Source organism: Lycium ferocissimum, chromosome 11 (genome assembly GCF_029784015.1).
Source record: "Lycium ferocissimum isolate CSIRO_LF1 chromosome 11, AGI_CSIRO_Lferr_CH_V1, whole genome shotgun sequence".
In the NCBI taxonomy this organism is placed as follows: domain Eukaryota; kingdom Viridiplantae; phylum Streptophyta; class Magnoliopsida; order Solanales; family Solanaceae; genus Lycium; species Lycium ferocissimum.
The window spans coordinates 25,746,459-25,758,531 of NC_081352.1; the positions used below are offsets into that span (position 1 = coordinate 25,746,459).

Genomic DNA, 12,073 nt, shown 5'->3' on the forward strand with positions numbered 1-12,073 from the left:
CATGCCATGTAGTGTCCATCTCACCGAGTTGTCAGTGACACGTCATATCTCATATTCACCTTGGACAATTTTAACGAAGAAAGGATATATTTGGACTCAAAGTATAAAAGAAGGGTATATTTGAATCCAAAGTATAACGGAAAGGGTATATTTGACCCTTTTCTGATAGTACAGGGGTATATTTGACCCTTTTCTGAAATAAGTATGGGGTATCAAGTTTGAATATGTTAAAACGTGTTAAGGCAATAAACACGTCTTGTGTTACATTGCCTTAGATCAAAATGGATAGGGTGAAAATGAGTTATCAGGGGTCATGACCCGACTTATCAAAATTAGTTGACTCAAGCTGACTTGAGTAATGCTTCATTTTTTGTTTTTGAAATTGGTAAAGGTTGACTGGATCAGTAATGCTTCATAATTCGACCCATCCAAAATTGTATTACACTTTTGGGAATAAAATTGACAATTTTGTTACACCTTAAAGGTTAGTTGGTCTCAACTGTTTGCACTTAATGAAACTCTGAATCTTAATCATTAAATGCGTTTATTTCTTAGGTTTTAATATTAATCATTCAGACCTCAATAGTTACGTACGTTCATATTTTTTCTTTTACAACCACTTACCGAGTCTGACTAGATCTGAATGATTACGATCTATAAAAACTGTTAATATTATTAAAATGTTATTATTTTTAGAATTTCTGTAAAGATAACATTTCACCACTACCTCGTCTGCCCTCATTGCTAACAGTTATCACCGCCAACCATACCACAACCAACACCGCCAATAATTACCACAATCAGTTGTCACCACTAGCTACTATACCCACATCCACACCACCCTTAGTCGGTATCCACACCTGGCCACCATTAATCATCGCCATCACCAACCACCATATAGCTTTTTAAGAATATTGTTGAGAAAAACAAACTATCTTAGTCATTTAATATTTGAATCTTATTACAATATTCAGATTCAGACTTTTTAATCTTAATAACTACGAATGGAGAGTTAATCCAATACCAAGCTAATCTTGAAGTTTGATAGAATGCTTTGTATAAACTCCCGCCAAAAATATTTATATATATATTGAAAAAACCTCCCGCCAAAATAAAACTGAAAACGATATTCAATGTATTTTGATAGTTGGTACCCACATTAACTAACCTGCCAATTGACTTTAAGAGGGGAAGATAGCAAATGGTGAATACAGAATATAATGCCATCAGCTAATGGGTGTGTACTAGTGTATATGAGTTTTTGTCGCCCTTCTCAAGTACCATGTTATATTTTGACATTATTACCTCTCTTTTAATTTAGGGAAAAGGTGCAAATATACCCCTCAACTTTACGATTTAAAGCAGATATATCAGTTATAAAAGTGGTGTAAATATACTATGCAGTTACAAAATGGTGCAAATATACCCTTTTTGCTGATGAGATTTTTTAAAAAGTCATTTAGTTTATTTCATCACGTGGCTTTAAAAAAAAGTATACCCATTTTTTTGAATAGACATATTTTTTCTAAAGCCACGTGATAATTTTTTTTCTGGTGGGTTGGGTCTTGTTCGTTTAAAAAAATGGGTAGACTTATTTTTTTAAACCACAGAGATATTTTTTTAAATGAACCAGACCCGAACCACCAGAAAAAAATTATCATATGGCGTTAGAAAAATATGCCTACTAAAAAAATGGGTTTACTTTTTTCTAAAGCCACATGACATTTTTTTAATTAAAAAATAAGCCAATTTTTTTTTTTAAAAAAAACCATTAGCAAGAAGGGTATATTTGCACTATTAGAGTAATGGCAGGGGTATATTTGCACCATTTTGTAACGACAAGGGTATATACACCACTTTTTTAACGGGAATATATCTGCTCTAAATTGCAAAGTTGAGGGGTATATTTTCACCTTTGTCCTTTAATTTATATGAACCCATTTCTACGACGGATCTAGAATTTAAAATTTATGAATTCCTATAACGACCTCAAGTTAATACTACAATAGTAACTAGGTTCACAGTTAAATATTTATACACATTTAGTAGATTTCTTTATATACATGCAGTGTGTGCGAAAGCTACGTGCTAGGTTCATGTGAACTCGTTACCGTGCCTCTAGATTTGCCCCTGCCTATTTGGTTGGATACGAAGTTTAAGAAGGAAAAAATCTTTTGAAACTTGTAATTTTAAACATGTTATAATATTTGTGGCTATAAGACTTTTAAACTTTCGTTTTTAGCATGTCATAACATTTGTGTGTCTATAAAACTTTTAAAACTTGTGGTATTTATAAACGTGCCATAACATTTGTATGATTGTACAACTTTTTAAAACATGTGATTTTAAACATATCATAATATTTTTGTGTTGGCTAATAAAGCTTCTCATTAAGGGTAAAATGAAATTTATCTTAAGCTAGCATTTGACCATAGATTTTGTGAAACTTGAAACAAAAAAAAAAGAACTTTTAAAGTTGTGTAAAAAAATAATTTTTGCACTTGAAGTTGTGTTTGGACATTCATTTTACTTGGAACATTTGAAGTTTCGTGAATGGAAGAAAAATTTCACCCAAAAACTGATTCAAACCAATTTTTGAAACATAATTTTTTTTTCAAAAACTGATGTTTCCTGGACAAACAATATTTTCAATTTTTTTATAAAAAGCTTCCAAAATCTATGGCCAAGTAAGTTATTTGACCTTGCCACTAAGAGATCAAAACAGGCATCCGCAAGAACAGATTTTTGTCTACCTTTCTCCCCCTTTTGTTCACCTTTATTTGGCCACCCACATCTAAAAAAAGAAAAGAAAAAGGAAATAGTCGTAAATCTAAAGTACCAAAAGCAACAAAGTCAACAAATTTGGTGGAAAAGATTAAAAGGGGAAGAGAGACCAATGAAGAGCAAAAAAGTAGTATTCTAATGATTTTCTCCCATCTTTTCAATCTCTTTTAAAAAGAATATAACCTTTTTAAATTTAATAAAATTTTAATTTTAATATTTTAATTTTATTCTAAATGATACTCTATCATAAGTTTAAAGCGGAGCCTCGACGTAATTGGTAAAGTTGCTGCCATGTAATCACGAGATTACGGGTTCGAGCCGTGTAAACAACATCTTCCAGAATGCAGGGTAAGGCTCCATATAATAGACTCTTGTGATTCGGCCCTTCCCCGATCCAACGCATAGCGGGAGCTTAGTGCATCGGACTACCCTTTTTTAACTCTGTCATAAGAATGATATTACATGTTTAAAATTATAAAATTCAAAAAATACTATTAGTGTATTACAGACACTTCTAATTATAAACCACAAGATTCCAAAATTTATTTTACATTTTCAAACTTTATGTGCAGACAAACTAAATACTATACAGGAGGGATGAGTGCTAGTTTTAGACAGTTAGTAGAGATGGTGAAAAAAGAAATACGGATCAAAAGTTAGATTGCTCACTGTATTTTTTTTTCTACATATAAAAGAATCATGAAAAGTAGCTATCAGAAAAAGAAAAGGAATAATGTAACATCAAAACTCTTCCCTCCTTTGTTTTCATCCCCACTATTTATAAATCTGTGATCTATTATAATTAAATATTATTTTAGTTGTATAATCTTTTTATAACATTATTTTTCTATTTAAATCTAAATTACAAGTGGACACACGGGATTATTAATTTTCTCCTATTTAGGCTCATTGAACCAAAATAGACACATAAGCACCCGTTACAATGTATGATAAACCTTATTGTAGAATACTTAGCCTAGAGCCGCCTCTTTTTTCTTATATTCTTATTATGATGATGATTCTTTTCATTTTTTCTGCCTAAGAATTGTTTTTCACTTTAAAGAAGTACTCCATCCGTTCACTTTTATTTGTCCACTATATTAAAAATAAATTTTCACTTTTACTTGTCCATTTTAGCATATAAAAAAAACATTAATTAATATGACTATACCCTTAACATTAATTACTTATTTTCAAATCATTCTCCAAGTTCAATAAAACTGTACACTAATTAATATGATAGTAAAATACATATTTCATTTATTAATTCTTAAAGGACATGTATAATTAAAAGTGAACAAATAAAAATGAACGGATGGAGTAGAAGGATAAGATCCCAATATGACACCAATGATTTCAGCACATAACAGGTTAAAATTTGCCAACCCACACTAAACCATATAGTCCATAGGTTTTATGACATTAAATTCCATATCACAATGCTTCGTATGGCATGAATGCACTGTTTGGACAAATTATAATCATTTTTCGTTGTTATATAATGGAGTATCACACATCAACAACCCAAAGAATGGACTTATAATATGATATGATTATAATATACTTCCTCTTTCCCAATTAATGCGAATTTTTTTACTTTTTGAAATTCAAACTTTTTTATTTTGACTATACATTTAAATATAGAATCTTTGAGTTTTTCGAAATAACATTAAGTACATATTTGAAAATTATGAAAAAAATACAACTTATACTCCCTCTGTTTTCACTTTACTGAACCTATTTGACTGAGCACGAAATTTAAGAAAAAAAAGAAAGGCTTAATACCTAGATGGACCCTTAAACTTGGCATGTTTTGTAAGATAGACATATAAACTTACAAGGTGACTGGGATAGACACTTAAACTTACTCAAAGTGTATTTTTCAAGTTTTCCAGTTGTTTTGAAAACAAAAACTATATTTTTCAAACGCTCACAATTTTCATGGCCAAACAAGCCCTAAATATATCACAATTTTTTTTTTTTTTAAAATACAAAAATAAGGCAAACGCATATACATGAGACTATAAATGTGCACTTAAATCAATAAATACTCGCTAATCGCAATTTTGCAGCTTTCAATTAACTCGGATTTTTTTTTTTTTTTACACTTGAATAATTAAAAAACAATAACTTTAACCAATAAAAATCCTTAAAAAAAGAAATTTCAAATTAAGAAAACTGTAAAGCCGAGAAGAAAATCCTTAAAAAAAAGAAATTTCTTAATTTGAAATTTCTGTGGTATTATATGAATCACATATATTCTGTGTGATTATAAATCATTAAATATAAGAAAAAAATTATGTTAAGAAAATACTTCGTTTGACTCGAGGGTAATAGTACGTAACAACCATCCAATCAAAGCTGTAAGAACACTCTTAAATCTCATATCTTATCAAAAGAATCGAATTAAAAAAATCGAAATTAAATCGAATCAAACTTCAAAAAATCAAAACTGAAAGAACCGAACCGAACTAGTTGGGTTCGGTATCCGGAATCCACCTTCAAAAAACAGAAGCCAAAATAGCCGAATCAAAATTTGATAAAACTGAATCGAAAAACCGAGCACCCACCCTACTTAAATCTCCACCTATCTATACTTGACACTGCACACTCACTGTGAAGTCTCAGCAAAAATTAGAGCAGCATATGGCCATCACCATTAACACTCTTCTACTCTATCTCAACCCACAATAATAACACCCCATTTCTCCATGGCTACTTCATCTTCACTACTTCTCTTCATTCTTTTTCTCTTCACCCACTCATTTGCCCAAGAAATCCAAGAAATCCAAGCACTCCAATCCTTCAAACTCAGCATCCACGACCCACTTGGAGCACTCATAACTTGGGACCCTTCTTCACCTTCCGCTCCATGCGATTGGCGTGGAGTCACTTGTATAAATACACGTGTCACCGAACTTCGGTTGCCACGTCTTCAGCTTAGTGGTCCTCTCACTTCTAAGATTTCTAACTTGCGCATGTTGCGTAAGTTAAGCCTTCGTTCCAATTTCTTCAATGGTACTATACCAATTTCAATATCCAAATGTGCCTTTTTGGATACTGTTTATTTGCAGTATAACTCGTTTTCTGGTGAGATTCCGATGGAAATCTCGAACTTGACAGAGTTGGAAACTTTTAATGTTGCTGGAAATCAGATGTACGGAGAAATTCCCGGCGAGTTGCCGGTGAATCTCAGGTATTTTAGTACTCCCCGTGTCGAGATTCAAACAAGTTTTTCTTTGAGCGTAATTTTTTCATATATCTTTTAAATATTCTGAATTGACCTTATACTATTAGTTTTCAAATATGACCAAATTGATGGTCAAAATTAAACTGTTCGACTCTTAAATTCAAACTGTGCCAAGTAAATTATGACCGAGGGAGTATCTCGGGAAACTTGTTCTCCGAAGAAGATATCAGACATATCTCACTTTAAAATATTGAGTTGATCTAAATCAATTTAACTTTAAAGATTAGTTAATTTGACTCTTGAAAATAAAAAAATATGACAGAGAAAAGATATATAGTCCTTCTGTCCAATTTATGTGACAGCTTTTGTGATTCAAACAATTCTTTCGTTGGTCGTAATTTTTTCATATATCTTTTTAAATTGTAAATTATTGTGACTTATAATACTTTATACTAGTTTCTTGTAAAAGAAGGGAAAATTTCAGTTATAAACAATTTATGGGTCAAAATTACATATTCATAGCCCATATTTTAAATTACAAACCTACAGCCCAACATTTCATGGCACAACTTGAATATTCACCTTTATACAACAATATACAACTTTATACACCTACTGTAGACAATGTATACATCTTGTATAAAAGTTTATAATAATGTATAAGACTAGTATACAATATTATACAACAATATATAACTTTATACATTTACTGTAGACAATGTATAAACCTTGTATAAAAGTGTATAATAATGTATAAGACTAGTAAAAAACTGAAGAGGAAAAAAATGGCTACGGCGGGTAATTTAAAAAAGATGGGCTAAAACGGGTAAATATTTTTCCATAATTGGCATACAGTGTAAAATTCCCAATTTTATTTCCAAAAACTTAGGACTCGTTTGGTCATGAGAATTATTCATTTTTTTCTAAAAATAAATTAACTTTATTTGAAATACAACGTTGTAGTTGTATTTGGAATTTGGAAAACATCTCGCTTTTTTCACTCTCAGTACATTCAAACAACCAAAACCAAACACAACTCCGACTTCGAAAGTTCAGTATTTGGTTTCTATGGCCAAACGCCTACTTAAAGATTTCATGTTCGAATTCACGATCAAAATTAAACTGTTTGACCAAACCTCCATTTCTCCTATCCGCTGCCCCCCTGTTTGGCTCTTACTCTAAGGGGTAGTTGTGTAACAAGCGCATAATGTCCAATGGAACGCCCATGATTCCGTAAAAGATGAGATAAAGTAAATGAACAATTCACTGAAATTGCATAAGACCCATTCACTTATATAGAAGAAGAATCGAAAAAGGGGCGGATGGTTCATGTAGCAGTGGAAGAGTCGGTCGCCTTTTATTTTATGATCGCAAACTTTGAACTGTGTTACATAAATTAGGATAGAGTGTGTATTAAAAGATTTACTAAATATTTGACAACTCAATTATTACTTATAATTCCCTGGCGAGCTGCCGTTGAATCTCAGGTACTTTGATATCTCCTCCAACTTGTTTTCCGGTAGCATACCGAAGAAGATATCTGATTTATCTCAACTTATTCTACTCAACCTATCATACAATCACTTCTCCAGTGAGATTCCCGCGAGTCTCGGTCGGCTTCAGCAACTTCAGTATCTTGTCCTTGATTACAATGATATACAAGGAACATTGCCTTCTGCAATTTCAAACTGTTCGTCATTAGTACATTTGAGTGTTGAAGGGAATACTATCACTGGTGTTATACCGGCAGCAATTGCTGCTCTTCCGAAGATTCAGGTAACTAGGTTTTGCCCTTTTATAAATGAGTAACTTATGTAAATGTACCCTTCGGCCATCTAGTTACCAAACATGGCAGAAGTATACACTGCCTATACACTTCGGTTGTGTAGGTAGTATATCGGTACGTATATTATATGTATATGTATGTATATTATATGTATAGGTATGTATAGTATATGTATATTTAGTATAAACTATACACTACCTATACACTGGGTACATATATTGTAAACTAGATGGCCGAATAGTATTTGGTTATATTTCTCCCATTGATTAATAGAGGTGCTTTTACTTATTTTCTTGTAGTGGCGAATTCTGAGTAAGTTATTTTCCTTCATTCAGGTGATAAATTTATCGCATAATAAGCTTTCTGGATACTTAGCATCTTCAATATTCTGCAATGGTTCTGTATATCCTCCGTCCCTTCAGATTGTTCAATTGGGTTTCAATTCTTTCACGGAGATTCTCCCGCCACAATCGTCTAAATGTTTTAGTTCATTGCGAGTTTTGGATCTTCAACATAATCAAATACACGGTAATTTCCCTCTTTTCTTAACAACCAATTCCTCATTGACGTCCCTGGACTTGTCAGGGAATTTTTTTTCCGGTACAATCCCCGGTTCCATTGGGAATTTGTCAAGATTGGAGCAACTGAGAATGGCAAATAATTCGTTTGGAGGTGCTATACCGTTTGGGATCACGAAATGTAGTAATTTGAATGTTCTTGATCTTGAAGGGAACAGACTGATTGGGGAAATCCCGGTTTTTTTAGGTGAGCTTAAAAGCTTGAAGATATTCTCAATGGGAAGAAATAAGTTTTCGGGTTCAATCCCTTCTAAGTTTGGGAATATCACTAGTCTTGAAAGTCTGAATTTGGAAGGAAACCGTCTTACTGGAAATTTGCCTGAGGAGTTAATGTTTTTGAGCAATTTAGGTACATTGAATCTCAGTGGAAACAAGTTTTCGGGTAGTATTCCGTCTAGCATTGGAAATCTTCAGCAGTTATCGGTTTTAAATCTGAGTAAAAATGGCTTCTCGGGGACTATTCCGTCCAGCATTGGAACTTTATATAAGCTAATAGCTCTTGATTTGAGTGGACAGCATTTATCAGGGGAATTGCCATCTGTTCTTGGTGGTTTGCCTAATTTACAAGTGATTGCTTTGCAAGAAAACAAGTTGTCTGGAAATGTTCCCGAAGGTTTTAGTAGCTTAACGGGTATGCAGTATTTGAATCTATCTTCCAATTCATTTTCAGGTCATATACCATCTACATTCGGCTTCTTGACCTCGTTAGTTGTCCTTTCATTGTCCAACAATCACATATCTGGTTCAGTTCCTCCAGATTTGGGTAATTCCTCCGATTTGGAGATTTTAAATCTTCGGTCAAATTCATTGAGTGGACAAATTCCTTCTGATCTTGCACGTCTCTCCCGCTTGAGTGTCCTGGATTTGAGTAGAAATGACCTGACTGGTGAAATTCCGGATGTTCTTTCCAATTGTTCAAGCTTAATTACCCTTGATCTCTCTGGAAACAACTTGAATGGAGAAATCCCAGAAAATCTTACAGTGCTTCCGAATTTGGTGAACTTCAATGTATCGAACAATAAGTTGGAAGGCCAGATACCGATGATGCTTGGCTCTCGTTTTAATGATCCGTCGGATTACAGTGGCAACCAGGGTTTGTGTGGGGGCCCATTGAATAGAAAATGTGAGAGCCATGCTAAGGGTAAGAATAATAGACTGATTATGTTAATTGCGGTGGCTGCAAGTGGCGGTCTTCTCCTTGCATCGTGCTGCTGCTTTTACATATTCGCCCTGCTGAGGTGGCGCAGGAAGCTCAAAGAAAGAGCAACGGGAGAGAAGAAGCATAGCCCTGCAAGGGTTAGTTCAAGGACCAGTGGTTCTCGTGGCAGTAATGGTGGACCGAGACTCGTAATGTTCAACAACAAAATAACAGTCGCTGAAACAATCGAAGCAACGAGGGAATTCGATGAGGAAAATGTGCTAAGCAGAACACGTCACGGATTGCTATTCAAGGCTTGTTACAGTGACGGAATGCTGCTTTCGATTTGTAGACTACCGGATGGATCACTAGATGAGAATAAGTTCAGGAAAGAGGCTGAATCACTTGGCAGAGTGAAGCACAGAAACCTAACTGTTCTCCGCGGGTACTATGCAGGCCCACCGGACCTTAGACTACTTGCATATGATTACATGCCAAATGGGAACCTTGCAACGCTCCTTCAAGAAGCGTCCCACCAAGACGGTGGACATGTCCTCAATTGGCCAATGCGACACCTCGTCGCACTTGGCATTGCCCGTGGGCTTGCTTTCCTCCACGCAGCCTCTATCATTCATGGCGATATTAAACCTCAAAACATTCTATTCGATGCAGACTTTGAAGCCCATCTTTCAGACTTCGGCCTAGACAAGCTTACAATAGCCGAGCCATCCACACCAGCCGAGCCTTCCACTTCAACATCAGTTGGGACTATAGGCTATGTAGCGCCAGAAATAGCATTAACAGGAGAGGCCACGAGACAATCAGATGTTTATAGCTTCGGCATTGTATTACTGGAACTGCTAACAGGAAAAAAGTCATTAATGTTCACGCAGGACGAGGACATTGTGAAATGGGTAAAGAGGCAATTACAGAGAGGGCAAATTTCGGAATTGTTAGAACCAGGATTGCTTGAACTGGACCCTGAATCATCAGAATGGGAGGAGTTCTTATTAGGAGTAAAAGTAGGCTTGCTTTGCACAGCACCAGACCCCACTGATCGACCCACCATGACCGATACTGTGTTCATGCTTGAAGGTTGCCGGGTTAGCTCCAATTCGGGCCAAATTACACTCGCCTGAAGAACCAAGACCGGCAACTATGGCGCGTAAAAATCCAAGGTCTCATTCTAATTCTTTGCCCTTCGGGGAAGTTGCATTACAATGCAACAGTAGCTAGCATTAGAACTCAAGTTTCCGCTGTTTTTTTTGTTTTCATTTGAGGAAAGAATCAAAAAGAAAATATTCTCAATTTTTTTAGTTGTAGCCATTTTATTGATTTTGGTTTTCTATTACAAAGTGCTATCTTAAGTTAAAAAAGGGTAGCTCGGTGCACAATTCCACATTTACGCAAGTTCGGAGAAGGGCCGCACCCTAAGGGGTGTAATGTAGATGGCTTTATCCTTGGTAGTCGTTTAGTACGGCTCGAACCTCGTGACCCATAGATCACTAAGAATAAACTTTTCATCAATTCTTGAGCCCCTTCAAAAGGCCCTCTTAAGTTGAAAAAATGAAATGTATTCTTTTAAGCTTTTAAGTTGGTGGTTAAACAATTCAAAAAAATCCTTTTGGAACAATTGTTAGGGAGTCACTGATATGGACAGGCAAATAGCTAGGAGCAAGTAAGAAAGTATTAAAAGGGATTTAAACGGGAAACTGTAAATTTAGCCAATTAAGTTAATGGTATACATAGGGAGACACGTTGGCAAAAAGGAAGAAAAAGATAAGTGAAAGTTGTATTTTCTTTGTGAATCTAAGTTCTGTGCATTATGAATGTATTTAGATTATAACATTAACATTGATCGATAATTACACGTAACTCTTTGTAAAAAGCATGACATGATAACCTAGAAACTGGACCACTAACATATCATAACCAATTAAAATTGCAAGATTATTTACATTATCAAGAATGCATTAAAGGTAAGAGTCAAAGGTTGTGGTGATGGGGAACAAAGAAAAAGAACTCTTTTTTTTTGAAGAAGACAGTGAGAGAGACTTAAGGGCAAGATGATTTTGATGGTGACACACCATTGGAAGAATTCCAAACATTTTGTGGGTTGAGACATTATGTTATTTTTCCTTTTGTTGTCTTAGTTTTGTGATACACGTGCAGCATCCTTAGAAGCATTTTGTCTTTGTCCATTTGATTGGAATACAACAAAATTGAAATAGTTATTCATGCTTTGGTGCTTCCATCATATATATATATATATATATATATATATATATTGCTTCCATCAATATATATATATATATATATATATATATATATATATATATATATCAACCGGCCGGTTTACATTATTTTTGTCCCTTCAGAATGGTCAATAGATATGATAATATTTTTATGTATGGAAGTTAAGAAAAAAAACTGAGAAAAATCTGTCAAGATCTATTCAATTAAGTAAATATGGCGTGTCACGTATCATGGATATCATACATTAAAAACTCGAAATGTTATTAAAATAAAAAGCTTTAAATCCATTAAAAAACATTCACAGTTCTTATCTGTCACGACCCAACCCGCCATGACTGGCA

General features: G+C 34.3%; 1 protein-coding gene across 1 annotated transcript; it reads left to right on the forward strand.

Annotated features, from left to right (window-relative positions):
- The first annotated feature begins 5,396 nt into the window (after window positions 1–5,396).
- On the forward strand, window positions 5,397–10,831 carry LOC132036285 (probable LRR receptor-like serine/threonine-protein kinase At4g36180). Its single transcript, XM_059426588.1, has 3 exons — window positions 5,397–5,980; window positions 7,462–7,750; window positions 8,096–10,831. The coding sequence occupies exons 1-3, from the start codon at window positions 5,496–5,498 to the stop codon at window positions 10,613–10,615; spliced, it is 3,294 nt and encodes a 1,097-aa protein (XP_059282571.1). The 5' UTR covers window positions 5,397–5,495; the 3' UTR covers window positions 10,616–10,831.
- Window positions 10,832–12,073: the final 1,242 nt, after the last annotated feature.

Excerpts from the sequence above, each read along its gene's own strand:
- LOC132036285 (XM_059426588.1), top strand. The coding sequence starts at position 5,496 with ATGGCTACTTCATCTTCACTACTTCTCTTCATTCTTTTTCTCTTCACC. Across the intron at positions 5,981-7,461 it reads GAGTTGCCGGTGAATCTCAG|GTACTTTGATATCTCCTCCA; the intron begins GTATTTTAGTAC and ends GTTGAATCTCAG. Across the intron at positions 7,751-8,095 it reads CTGCTCTTCCGAAGATTCAG|GTGATAAATTTATCGCATAA; the intron begins GTAACTAGGTTT and ends TCCTTCATTCAG.